The following is a 14,893-nucleotide window of genomic DNA, read 5'->3' as shown; positions in this document are numbered from 1 at the left end:
ATATAGTATATGACAACCCCTTCCTAGTATTATTCTATGGTTGTACATGACTCTATCGCTCTTTATTATGATCCACTTAAAAATATTTTTGTAAGGGCAGGGTATCAACATATTTGTATTAAGTTTTAGTTTGATCTATAGTAGAGTCAAAGGAATTTCTATTCATTAACCAGAACCTATTGGCATGAGCGAGATCTTCCTTAGTTGCTAAAAAAGGATTTTTTTAATAAACTTTTAACTGAAATATAAAAAAAAAAAGATATCTCTTCTTCATGTAAAATGGTAATCGATTTGTCCTGTAAAGGAAACAGATCTTTTGCAAAAGGGAAGAGGACCAAGATGGAGGGAGAGAGAAGAGACAAGGTAAGTGTTTTGTACAGGTACCAACATAGTGAATGTGATCATCAGATACTGCAAATATATACGAGGAAAAATAAAAGATTTAAGCAAGAAAACTAAATGTGTTCATTGATCTCAGTTGGTTTTAATTCATTGTTGGTAAATTTTAACCTCCACAGTATAACTGTAAACCAGAACAAACTCAGGATGAACCAGATATATACAGACTGATTTGAGGACCCAACAGCAAGTCAAAATGCTGTTAAGTCACCTAAAAGGTATACTCCACATGTCTTAGACCAGAAACACCCATCACCCATCTGGGAAATAAAGTTCAAACAAGACACTGGTGGCAGTCTTTCTGTCCCATTCCAGTGTCCACTCCAGACCACTGAGAATTGAGTCCAGGACCTTGACTCTGAGCATCTCTATAACTTGGTTTTTTTTTTTTAATTGTGAAATAGTCTTACTAAGTTCCTTTAAGGGCTCAGGTGGGGATCAAACTCATTAATGCTCCTGCTTTAGCTTTCCACTGTGCTGAGATTATAGGTGTGCATCACTGCATCTGGATTTGTTCTGCATTTTCTTTAAAAGTCCTATACCTTTTACATATAAGCATATATGTATGTTTTAAGGCATAAATATACAGACATATATTATAAGGTACAATGGGAAGAACTTTTCAGATAAGCAACAAAAAGAATGTTTGGTGGGGGATCGGTGTTCAGAAACCAAACCAATAGTTTGTCTAAAACTATCACTATTGATTCAAAAATACTGTCTTTAATTAGTTAGATATGAAACAACTGAGTAGCTGCCTGAATGCCCATTTATTCTCAGCTTTTATCTTCACATTCAATCTTACGTACTATCTCCATAATGGTCTTTTCCTTAGCTAATGAAAAGGCTTCAATTTTAGGTGGCATAGGATTTCTGCGCAACCAAAGTAAAGATGAAACAGATGTTACGGTATGATGGTGCATACCTACAATTCCAGCACTCAGGAGGCTGAGGCAGGAGGAATGCCACAAGTTCAAGGACATCCTAGAGTACAAAGTGAGTTCAATGACAGCCTAAATACATAGTAAGGCTGTCTTTAAAAACAAAGAACAAAAGCAAAAAGAAAAAATCCAAATGATGTAGTTGTAAGAATAATGAGTGACATCTACTCCTCAAGCACATACAGAACTTCTGAGAAACTAAAATGAATGTATTTAAATAGTGATAGTAAGAAGATAGTTCATGTTACCCAAAGACAACTAATTACCCTGTGCTTACATCACTGAAGTTAATAAATAAAAGTACATATTTTAGAGAACATGACTCCACCTGAAAGAGTGAGACAGAGATTACTATGTGATCAAGAAATTCGGAAAAAAAAAATTTTTTTTGTCAAAACAATACAATGCCCAGGTAATCTCTTAATTTCAACAGCTCAATATTCACAGAGTAACACACAGATACCTAAAATACAAACTCTAGTCCCAAGGTTTAAATGAAGTATTTTCACTTCGAGAAATGTTCTATCAAAGGAAGTAACTATATCACATTAAATTTTATCTATGTACTTCTGAAAAGAATTACATGAAAAGTGGTTATACCAGAAACAAAACTGAACAAGTGAAACCAAAGAAGAATTGTCCTTACACTATAGGGTCAACTATAATATATGCCATTGAACAATTTAAAGCACAGAAAAAGTTGTATGAAATGCTGGAGGGTAATACAAAATAATGAAGACCAATAAAGGAGACACCATGCTGGTGACTATCTCTAAGCAACAAGCAATCAAAGTCTAAGACAAGCATCTTCATAGTGTACAGTGAACTCCAATGCATAATGTGAGAAACACTTCCCGTTCAAGAACAATCATAAAATTTATTAGATTCAATTAAATATAAGAACCTAAAATAATAGAGCTTTCCCCAAAACTTATTTCCATAAAGAACTCAAATTATTTTGGCTTATATGTTAAACATCAGCAGGGACATATTTCTATGAATAACTGTCATCCTATTAGAAAACACATACAGAGATTCAACACCAAAACATTACTCATTCAGAAAATGTGCCGGAGAACATCTACTCCTCATTCAAAAGGAATCCAAACCACCTGAGAGGTACTTGAAGAGGAAATTATTCATAAAAGTCCAATTCCTCATCTATAGGGTGTCTTTAGCTCAAAGCTAAAGAAAGCTGCACACACATTTCACTTTTCTGGCTGTCTCTCAGAAAGGAACCATGGCTTTCTGGAGGGAAAATAGACCTAGAAGAAATAACAATAAAACTTAGCCACCAAAAATTCCTCTCTCTACTCAAAAGATTGGTACTGTCAGGCAGAGGCTCAAGACCTCAGAGCAATATCCTAGAAACTCCAAGGATGTTATCACTAATATAAATGTAAATGGACTAAGGGCAAATATCCAACTTGCTACTCAAAAGTCATCTTTAAAATCTTTTGCAGCAGAATTTAAAAAAAAACTATCAATATAACAGTTTACTGAAACATCTACTTAACTCTATATAGAACTAAAATGTTATACACTAGTATGGAATATTGCTTCAAACAATAGTAATAAATATGCCAACTTTTAGAAACATGTGGTATGCTTTGGCAACTTACATTCCAGGTAACTGCTAACTTGATGATAACACATTAATAATATTGTAGTTTAAGAATGTTTTAAATATATCAAGCCCCCCTCCTGTAATCTTGAATAAAACACTGCAGGGGATATAGCTCAATGGCACAAGCATCTGCCTGGCAAGCAGAAGGCCCTGAGTTCAATTCCCAGTTTTTTTAAAAAAACAGGCTCAGGAGATAGCTCAGTGGTCTAAGCAACTGCCTGGCAAATGCAAGGACCTGAGTTCAATCCCTGATACCACATACTATACTGGCTGTGGAATCCCAGTTGCACCGTGCCAGCCAAGGAAAATGGGCATGGTGGTGCATGCCTGTAATCCCAGTACTGGGGAGGCTGAGATAGGAGGATCACTGTGAGTCTGAACTGTGTGGTGAGACCCTATAACAAATAAGTAACTTTTTTTTAAAACCCTATATAAAATATGTAACATTTCCAGGAATATAAATGATAATTGAAGACCAGCACACTTTGTTAATACCCACAGATTGAGACTATCAAAAATTACCTGCTGAAATTACCCATCTCTATATCCTACTCAACACAGGGAAGCAAGGGTACGGATCACACATTTCTGGGTGTTTCTAGCAGACAACCATGTGTGCCAAGTTAAAGCAGAGAAAAAAGAATGAATCCTCTAAAGAAATAACCTATAGCAAAAATTAAGGTGTAGCCCTCGATATGGACAGCTCAGCAAGACACAAGGCTCAAATCACTGACCAACAAATCAGAAAGCCAAGAAAATGTACAACCTATCTTAATTTTGAAACTTAAAAGTACACTGAGAGAGTCAAAAACTGAAGCTCTGGTCTTTTAAAAGTGATCTTTACAAATCAGTTCTGTGATGGTTTCCATTTTCTTTCATAGTTTAAGCCTCAATCCAATCAGCAGTCTCCAGGGATTTTTGAAATCGCAATGGATTAAAATTCTGATTCAACTGTTTGACTAATTCTGAGTATTTAATAATTCTACTTGAGTGAGACTTTTTTGGACAGAATCCTGCTGCTTGCTATCTTCAGATGTTCTGCAGCCGTACCATAGTACAAGTCACCAGTGTCCTTATTTTCTCTATCACTCATCTTAAAGATGAGAAAATGTATTATTACCAGCAGCTCTATTATTTAACAGGCTTTGCTGAAAACACTTAAGACAGCAACTATCTTGTAGAAAGGTACAGGTCTCCTCCAGGTACTAGTGACACATATTCATAATTTGATTCCAAGGTTAGAAAATTAATAACTGTGATAGACCAGAATGAAGTTAATGAATTTCTAAAGTTTATGCTTTTTATAATAAAACCATTCAAGCTAAAGCATTTGGACCTCCGCTACATCCACAGATCAGGCACTTTGATACTCAACAGGTTGAGTAAATTGAATCCATATATTGTATTTACGTTCTCTGTCAAAGTTGCTTCTCTACATTTCAGTGATCAAAGGAAAAACAGTCATCGACCCTGTAGCCCTCAATACTATATTCATTACATTTAATCAAGTGCCAACTCCACCGCATCATTCACCAGTCTTAAGAATGTTTAAATGTACGGCACTGTCTAGTAACAACTACAGACAAGGTACTGCCTTAAAATACAACCCTTAAACAAAACAACAAACCAAAACAGAAGGCAAATGAGTATCACCCTCTACAGTGTGCAAGAAAATAAATGTTCAAATACACAGAAATGCCCAACAAACATTTGGCAGGAGGTTTTCTACCTGAGGCAGCATCAATCACTGTAGAAGAAACTCCCCTTCGATCAGAGACTGGACGTGATGACCCTGGCATGCTGACTGGGTCAGAGCGGACTGGCTGGATCCTGCAATGCAATTTAATTTAATTCACATATGTTACTGGCATGAAAATTATCGCTACAACAGACCTTAAATCAGGCATGTTGGAATACTCAATCCATTAAAGAACCATTCATTCTAAAACCAGACAAAAAGGGAACTGCAGTCCCTAATTCTTGCACACAGTTAAAACACTACACTTTTTTCATTCCAGCCTCTTTCCAGCTTATTTATTATGTTTTTCAATATATTTTTAAGGGATTGAAAGCTGACATTAATTTAAAGAGAAAAAATTAAGTGGAATAGGAATTTGCAAGGAACATATGACACTAAGTATAGGACAACAAAGTTGGGTTGCAGGTAGAATGATTTACCAAGAATCACTAATGACTGGGTACCCCAATAAAACTACCAATTAGAATGAGACTCAGTTCAGACTTCAGGGAAACTGCAATTGATCACATATACATAATTTCAAGTAGCTTAAAAATAATTAACATGTGCGCTGAGGATGTAGCTCAGTGGTAGAGCACTTGCATAGCATACACAAGGCCCTGAGTTCAATCTCTAGTATCATCACCATCACCATAAAAAAACCAAAAACGATTAACATAAAAATAGAAGGATCTCTTTCAAGCTGACTTAGAATAAACACTGTATTACTAACACAAAAATATCTGTAAGATCACAATGTCTTGGCATCCAAGGCAATTTATGTAAACAAAATTTTGTTAGAAATAGTTATGACATGCATTTTGGGTAACTAATTCATACAATGAGTGTTAGTGAATATGCACTGCATATCAACATTATTTTGGGAACAAGTAGAAACAAAACATGAAACACAAGGTCCAAATGCAAATACATAAGGTAGCACACTGAAATTCATGAACTGTTCCTGAAGAAAATTAAAGTTCAGAATTAGAAGACGATATAAAATGTAAGATCTCAGGATGAATGAGAGCATATAGTCAAATGCTGCTTAACTGTGTATGGGTCAACAATAGACTGGGGAAAGGTCAGTTTATACCACCTGGTGATGTAGCCATCTTAATTTGTGAGTATAAAACATGTGCTCACACAATGACATTTGTCAAATGACCCATTTCTCACTAAGCATCACAGGACCATATATTTATGGTCTGTATCAGGTAGAAAAGATGTTGTGGGTCACGAGCAGGAATTGGGTCTGTGTGTCCTTCCACACCTGTGGTTTCAGATTCTGTGTGATGGAGCCAAAATTGGACCAAAAATATTAAAAAATAAACTAACTTTTTTGAACATGAATACACATTTTTCTTGTCATTATTATCTAATCATGTAACATTTTACATAGCATTTACATTGTATTAGGTATTATAAGTACTCTAGAGATGATTTAGAGGATCTTCTCAGGTTGTATCAATTACAGCCCAATAAAAGGACTAGCGTGATCTCCTGTGAGACAAAGCACTGTCATAGGAGACACAGATGATGAAGAGGAGCAAGAAGTTTCCTTCAGACACAGGGTAGGATAAGCAGAACCTTCAGTTTGGGATGAAGCATCATAAATGCAGGGAGGCTGAAAAAGTATGATTTGGCTGAAGTTACAGTGCACAGGCATTCCTGGTGGGGAAAAAGATTTTGATGAGAAATATGAAAGAGAATCTCGAACTCTAAAATGCCAAGTACCACTTGCAAAGATTTTAAATGTATGTTTGTTTGTTGTGGAAAAGAAATGAAACAAGGAGAAAGATGATGTCCTCCGCCTATTATATCCAAAACACTGATATGCAAATATAAGTCACAGCTGTAGAGTATTATCCAATATTCTGCTTCACTTTGTTTTCCTACAGCAGCAATGACAAGCCATCGCACTGTGCCAATGGTTAGTCAGTGCTGGTATGGGCAAGCCTAAGGGAATGTGGGCAGTAACAAAAGGACAGCCTTGGCTTCTGGAAAACAAGTTTCCATTCTTCAGAGCAAACAGAAGCTAGCCTGTTAAATGTGCTCATCGAAAGTAAAGCTTGTTTTCGATTTAAACTTCTTACATAGGCAAATATATTTCCTATTGTTAAATTATACTGGGATTTCTGAATAATCCAGAGTTGGAATAGGGATAAAGATTGGCCATGAATTGATGTGTTGAAGATGGACAGGCAACAAATATATGTATTTTCTAGTATTCATTTTAATAGTAGGAGAGGATGGAAGGGAGGGGAAAGGAGAGTTAAAATGTGTTATGTACATGTACCAGCTCCCCACATGAAGGTAATCACTATGTACTGCAAACATGTGCTAATAAAAAAAGGTATTGGTAAAATTCTTGGTAATTAGAAAATAAACTGGTTGGGGCCGGGGAGATGGCTCAGTGGAATAAGCACTTCCTTGGCAAGTCAAGGGCCTGAGTTCAATCCCCGGTTCCGCAAAAAAAAAACAAAAAAAAAAAACAGAAAATAAACTGGTAGAAATGATGGAAACATTCTAGAATTAGATAGGAGGGATGGATGAAATACTGGGAATATATAAAACCAGGAAGTTGTCAGACCCTTCCTCTTTTTGCTGCTAGGGATCAAGCCAAGACCTCAACTCCTGAGATACACACCAAAATCCTGTATGGTATACTTGTAAATAGGTGACTTTTATGTAGTGTATGGTCTACATCAGTTAAAATAAAATACACTGCTACTAATCTTTTAAGATTGGAAAGGAGTATACACTTAGGTTCTTTTATACTGTATGTCTTCACTGAATTGTACATTTTTATATCCACTGAATTATATCTATGTATTATATTTCATTATTATTATTTTCTTTTGGAGATAGGGTTGCAGTATGTACTTCAGTTTTTGTTGTTGGTGGTTTTCTTTTTCTTTTCTTTTTTTTTTTTTTGCAGAGCCAGGGATTGAACTCAGACCCTTGTGCTTGCCAGGGAAGCACTTATTCCACTGAGCCTTCTCCCTGGCCCCTGTACTTCAAGTTGCTCTTGAATTTGTGACAATCCTCTTCACTTCTGCCTCCTGAGTTCTGGGATTATAGGTATGAACCACCACATGTAGCTTCACTGAATTTTTTTTTTTTTCAAATTTATTTTATTTTATTTATTTGTGTGTGTGTGTGTGTGTGTGTGTGTGTGTGTGTGTGGCCAGCTCAGCCCACCAGGGGGCAGGGCTGGCTGGCGTGTGGTGCTGGGGGATTGAACCGCGGTCCCTTGTGCTTTGCTAAGCTTGTTCTAAGTAGGTGCTTTAGACCACTGAGCCATCTCCCCAGCCCAAATATGTTTTTGGGTTTTTTTTTTTTTTTTTGGCGGAACTGGGGATTGAACTCAGAACCTTGAGCTTGCCAGGCAAGCACTTATTCTACTGAGCTGTCTCCCAGGCCCCAGCTTCACTGAACTTTTGTTTGTACATTTTAAATCACTGCCCTGTGTGAAGAACTACTATGAGACAGCTCCCATATAGACAATAGTCAACTAAATTCATGCCTATTCCCACTTGCAGGTAAGTATTCTACCGTGCATTACATATTTTCAGTGGTACTTTAAGCACACAGGCCAGTAACTACAGATCAGTTCAGACAGATGCTGAAGCAAGTACCTGACAATGTAAAGGAGTGTAAGGTTGATGTCCCACCATAGTGCATCTGTGTATAAAGCTGAAGGAAAGTGCATGTCCTACAAAAGAGAAACTGGAAGTGACTGCTAGCAAATAAAGTGCAGAATTTAAATAACTGGATTTCTAACTGGATAATGACTGGGAAATGATACTGAACAGGGCAATTAAAATTGATATAAGTTACAACCTAATTTCTCATAACTGGGTTATGATGGGATTACATTTTTAATCAAAATGCTAACCAATTCTATCTGATCAAATTTTGATATATAAATCATAGAAGCAATGAAAATAAACTTATAAGGGCCAGCCAGATAGCTCAGTGGATTAAAGTGCCTGCATAGGCAGATGCAGGGACTGCAGTTCAATCTCCGGCATGCTATGCCAGCCCTGCCCCCTGGGCACACTGACAGGGTGATTGAGACTGGGCATTGTGGTGCACACCTGTAATCCCAGTACTTGGGAGGCTAAAAACAGGAGCATCACTATGAGTCCAATCTGCATAGTGATACCCTGTAGACCGTGTACTAACATAAAAATAAATTTGTGACCATTGACCCATGTAGCTGTTTGTAATATCCAATGTATAAGACAATATTTTAATCAAAAATAAATAATTTAGTGATATAAATGAAAATAATACTAGGAGCTCTTTCATGTAAGAAAAAGGGAAATCCCTGAGGAAGTTCTGAAGAATGTTGGAAACATAGCTGTACCAACAAAAGCACATTAGAAAGATTTTAGAAAACAGGCTACATCTAAGGTGAAAAGTTACTAAGAAAGCTGAAGTGCACCATCAAACAAAGGGACAGAGTGGTACATATAGGAGCTAGAGACACCTTCCAAAGAGAAAAGACAAGGTCTTAGAAGAGCAGGTAATAGCAATCAGTCATCAGGAAAAACATGTCAGGGTCTCATGCATTTATAAGCAAAGAGAATAAATAAGTTACACAGTTGTAAAAAAAAATGGGTTCACTATATTAAAAGCTTTATTATTATTAAATTTTAAGTAACTAAATGACAGTTGCAAACATGAATGATCATATAGTGAATTACTAAGTTAAAAAGGGTTGACCAAAGTGACTCGCTGTGAGTGGCTTGACTACTTAATCTAGACCATATTTCATGAAGAACAACTGAAATTGGTCTAGCATCCACAGTACTATGTTACTGTTGTTTGACATTTTGAGGAGAAAATGACATTTCTAGAGAGCTAAAAAATAATGTTAGGGACAACAACAAGAAAAAAGCCCACCCAAGAATATAAGAAAAACACAAAGCAAACTAAAACTATACCCCAAAATGGACACTAAATAAGAACTTAAGTTCCTCTTTAGGAACAATTATTTAAGAAGATATATTGTTGGGGAGAGATGTAAAAGGGGAGGTAAGTGAGGACCACACTGACAAAAAGCTACAGTTTCTTTTTTCTTTTTTTTCAGGACCGGGGATTGAACTCAGAACCTTGAAGAGCTACAGTTTTTAGGGGGCCAGCAGGGAGACTATGGGAGATTTTGAATATATTTTAGAGTTGAAATGACCTAATGTGAAGAATGAGATGTGGCAGGTATAAAAGATAACAAGATTAACCCCGAGAGTCCAGGTTGAGGCCCAGGTGATTTGAGGACTCAATTAAAGAGATGAGAAAGGTTAGAGGAACAACAATAGGATTATAGTGTGAAAAGAAGAGTTGTAATCCAGACATGTAAGGTACTGAATAATCTGGACACCATCAAGAAGGAAAATAAAATAAGCAGCTGCCTATATACAAAGGTGACTTCCAGCATGTAGTTGAGTACCTCGAAGGTCAAATAAAAAAGAACAAAAAAGAAAAAAGAAACAGGTCTTCCAACAACTTTGGTTTTATTATGAAATTTTCTTATGGTTGTTGACAAAGGGATATGAAAAACTTCTAAAATGTGAATGGATGCTTGGAGTGCCTGTCATTCTGGTCTTCTGAATACGGGCTGCTTGTCATGACATGCCAGTTGCTGCTGTGCTGTCTCTCGGGTAGATGATTGTTCAAAAACAAGGGGGTGGTGAATGAAGGCAAGAGACAGGAAAAGGAATATTGTGGGACTGTCCTGCTTCAAGGTTGTATATGGTGAGATTTTTGGACTTATGTGTAAACATAAGAAGTATATAATTCTTTATGCCTATTTTTAAAAATATATTCTAATTTTTAAATGTTTTTTCATCATATTCTATAGGGACTTAAAGTTCAACATATCAATACTTGATGAAAAATACCTGTTCCATGTTATGCCTAAGATGTTTGATATTCAGACAGGTAGTGAGGTTAAGCTTAACAGCCTAGGTTGTATGGTAATAACAATAAGCTTGTCTTCTGGAGGGTTAACAACCTAACTTTGCAGACCAAAATTAGAGAAAAAGGAGGGCCCCAAGGAAAGCCAACATTTTGGCCCTAGCCTTCCAAGGTCACTTAAGACTCAGGACATATGAGAACTTGTAATGTAATGTCATGTAACTCGGTAGTATCCCAAATTTTCTGATCAAGGAGATTATGGGGGCCAAAGAGGAAAGTGATCGATGATGTAGAGTGTGCCTAAGGAGAATCACATGGAGAGAAAACATTCTCTCAGGCTTTCACAGAGAGCACAATGGCCAAGCAATGGCCGTGACTCATCCACATGGCTGACACTGACAAAGGTTCTACAGTCTGAGGTACAGGACCTCAGGATAAATCCTGAGGGGATTTCACTGACCTTATCAGACCCAAAAGCTACAACTCTTGTTGCATAGGTCCTGCTTTACCTTGGTCTTAACCATCCAGCAAAAAAGCATAAAAACTAAGTATAAGAAGTAAAGCCATGCTGTTATGTTGAGCTGTAAGGGACTCAGGTCAACAATTTCTAACATTGCCAGTGAAGTGGAAGACCCAATACTATTATGAACTACTGAACTCTTTTAGAATATTTTGCTGAGTTTACACACCTATAATATTTAAATGATGGAACTTAACAAAAAAAGGGGATACAGATGAATGTCCATTTTGTTTCTGTGTATTCAAAGTGGTTAGGATAGATAGTTACATTCTCTTAATGAATAGAGGGATTTGTTCTAATGGTGTTTGTAAATAGGATATGATGTCTGCATCTTGTACAGCAATTAACCACTAGGAAGAATTATGCAATGTGTTAATTATTGAAACTGTCCTGCCAATTTGATTTGAAACTGTTTCATTGTTATTTGTTTCTCAATAAAATTATGGAAAAAAAATAAAATGTGAATGGAATATATATATTTGTCTATTATTTTAAAGATATGAAAGAAGGATAGGTGGTTGGTTTATATTCATTTGTAGATACTAGGGGAGGGGTGCTGGGGATCAAACTAGGGCCTTGGGCAGATGAGGCAAATATTATACCATGGAGCTATACCCTCAGTCCCTAGAATATTTATTTTTTAAGTGGAGACAGGAAAGTAGATTGTACTTCATGAGGCTGACGCCTTCATCATTGCCTGCAGATTAACCCGTTGGTGTAACAGATTGAACTGCTAAGCAAACACAAGACTGCAAAAGTAAAAACCAAAACAACCTCTTAATTGTATTATGATTCTGGCAAGGAAGGAGGATCAAAGGATATATATATTTTGAAAAAATAAATGACAAATTATAAATGAATGTATAATAACACTTGCTCATAAAAACCTTTTCTTCTGATAATTTAAGAGAAAAAGCAGAATTACATAAAAATCACAGATGAAATTTAACTGCAAGGTGACATTAACTTCAAAGATATCATGAAAAGAAGATATAATCACATTTCAAGCATTTACAATATAAGCAAAAGCACTACCAAGTGGGATGGCTTTCAAAACCTCATTAGATTTATGGCAGATGCCTATAATGGCAGCTCTCTGGGAGACTGAGGCAGAGGACTGAAAGGCTGAGCCCAGGCTGGGCAACTTAGAGACCATAAACTCATTACATATAGTATATGTAGTCGGCAACATGAAATTGTGTCAAAGGTAAAATGTAAATATCTCATGGGAAGTTCATTTCAAATGAATAACTTATCAATCCTGTCATTCAAGTAACTTTCCAGTCCATATTTCCTACCTGAGACTATTGAGATCAAGATCATCTGTATCAAAATCCAAAAGAGGCTGTGGCGTGTCACTCGGACCGTGAGACTGCAACACAGACGAGCTGGATGATATGACTGTGGTTTGGCCTGAAGGGTGGATGATTTTGAACTGAAACTGTGGACCCATCCATAGCCGTCTGTGGGGTCCGGTGTGTGTTACAATTTCAACCTGGGAAAGAGTTAGAATCGTGATTTAAATATACTATGACTTCTTTTGAGAACCTTTAATAATTCCACATCCCATCTTTCAGCAACCACATTCTCCAAGAAGGATACGTTAATGAACGTGAGAGGATAAAAGCACTCATAATCGAAAGGCGTTCATAATCACAGACTACACAGATAATCACTGTTCTCGGTCTTATGTAAATATACAAATGTAGACACACATGCACATGAAGTATGCAACATAAAAATCACACAAAAGTAAGAGGACTGGCTGCCCGCCTCACATAACCAGCATCTGCTCCCAGGTGCTACCTTCTTTATTTATTCAACACAGTACTTCCCACACTGTGAGCAGCACTTAATGCTACACCTATTAATCCACAGATTTAAAGTAATTCTTTCACTGAGGACCAAGCTCATGAAAAATCTGAACTTGTTCTTGAGCTATCCAACAAAAGAAAAGCTCTCACATAAATTTTAACTCCGAAAGCCAGTTTTTTTCTACAATTCAATATTGCAATAGCTGTGTTGTATTCATCATCTCCAAAAATCTACTTTAAATTAAGAATTATTTTTTTCAAACTAGATGTTTTTGTTCTTAAAATACTATTAGAGTGTTTTCACAATGGTACAAACTTTGACGCAGAATTTTATGTGTACCAAAGCAATACTACAAAACTGCTTTATAAATTTTCTGCTCTGTGGAAGGGGTTGGGAATGTTCCAAATATTAAACATTGTAAAAAATGGGAGATAGTAGAAGAATATTTGGTAAAATCTTAAAATAGACACATTTCATGATTTTACAAATAATCAGCTTGAACAGAAGAAGAACGATATAAGCCTTTGATGGAAAACTACTGTATTTCTTAAGGACTAGTCCTTGCTGTATCCGTGTTTGTGCACTTGATGGAACTGACTTCCCATGTGCTTTGAGTCTTTGCTCTGATTCTTTTATATTTAATCACATTTGTCTGATGGCAGCGATTAATTCTTAACAAAACATAACTGAAACGGTTCACAGAGTGTAGCTCTGTGTTTCTGAGTCCGAAAGGGCAAAAGCATCATGGTCTTGGAACAATATTCACATTCCCACTAATTACAGGGAGAAAAACACTCAGATGGAGGACAGTGATTTCTGATTCAAGTGGTTGTATTCAGCAATGTAAATTAGGCCACAGATAAAGTGTTCTGTGTATTTTAAGCTCAAAACCATCAGTGTCACAGAGCCGAGAGGTAAACAGATGCCTACGCAATTTCACTGAGGCAATGGCCAGATGTTCCTATATTCACTCTCCTATTTTGTGCAGGACAAACATACTGTATATACTTTCACACTGACAGGACACATTACCTTTTCTTCTAATTGAAATTTTGAAGTGAAGGACAGTAGATCCTTTGCCAGCACACTCAAGCAAAATTTTAATTTTGGGAAAAACATAAGAAAGGATGAGCCTCCATCTGACAGGATCTGAAGCTTTGCTGAGGAGCTTCCCATGAGTATTTGTGGTATGATAAAATAAATACATGCTGCCTAAAAAATGTTTTAATTCTGCACTATCCAGATCCACTTCATTTTTTCAAGCTAGCCTCCCTAAGAAGCCAATGAAACTAAAAAGGGTCTCCACTTTTTCTGAGGCACCTGTCTGAGGAAAAGTTGCCAGATTGGTAATCTGAGACAGGTCATTAACTTCATTAAATGATGTCAGACTTGAGGCAGACATAACAGCATTTGTAATGAAGTCACTTTTAATCTCACCATTTTGAAATCTGCCAAGTAGCTTTTATTTGAAAGCTCCTTGGATGAAGAGAGCTCCACATGACAAAGGTGAGGCCAGACCAGCTGAAGCTGTTGGAGGACTTGTTTAGAGACCACTTAGGAAGGAGACTCAGTTAGCACCACCAGAACAAGTGCCTGGTACAATGCCGACCTTCTATAACGAAAGCGAGAGGCCGTCTTCAGAAAATGATGGTTCCAAAAATCAAATACTAATATTGCTGGATGGATCCAATGTTTTAACAAAGGAAAATCTTGCTTCGAAACTGATGAAATTGTGTTCTAAAGAGTCTGCTGTCCAAGATCCAGCATCTCAAGGACTTTAAATGGGTTGTTTCAAAGAGATGCACATTTTGTGCACTCCATGTTAAAGCTAGTAGGATATACATGTGAATAAAATGTACTTAAATATTTGTACATGTGTATACTTTCAACAGTATTTCTGAGAAATTCTTAATATAACTGATTAATTT

General features: G+C 36.6%; 1 protein-coding gene across 7 annotated transcripts in view; it reads right to left on the bottom strand.

Annotated features, from left to right (window-relative positions):
* The window catches only part of Bcas3 (BCAS3, microtubule associated cell migration factor), a 633,943-nt gene that overhangs the window by 285,457 nt on the left and 333,593 nt on the right, over nucleotides 1-14,893 (bottom strand). For 6 of the 7 annotated variants that reach the window (XM_023703174.1, XM_004643019.2, XM_004643020.2 and 3 more), the window contains 2 exons: nucleotides 12,449-12,645; nucleotides 4,697-4,797 (listed from right to left, as the gene is read on the bottom strand). In XM_023703174.1, the coding sequence (XP_023558942.1) occupies nucleotides 4,697-4,797; nucleotides 12,449-12,645 (298 nt within the window). Of the gene's footprint in view, nucleotides 1-2,295; nucleotides 2,606-4,696; nucleotides 4,798-12,448; nucleotides 12,646-14,893 lie in introns of those variants that run through there. The other variant, XM_023703178.1, reaches the window with a different exon arrangement.

The sequence above is a fragment of the Octodon degus genome, unplaced genomic scaffold (assembly GCF_000260255.1).
Source record: "Octodon degus isolate 3935 unplaced genomic scaffold, OctDeg1.0 scaffold00164, whole genome shotgun sequence".
NCBI lineage: Eukaryota > Metazoa > Chordata > Mammalia > Rodentia > Octodontidae > Octodon > Octodon degus.
Note: the sequence above shows the minus strand (reverse complement) of the source record. Positions and strands in the feature narration are given on the sequence as shown.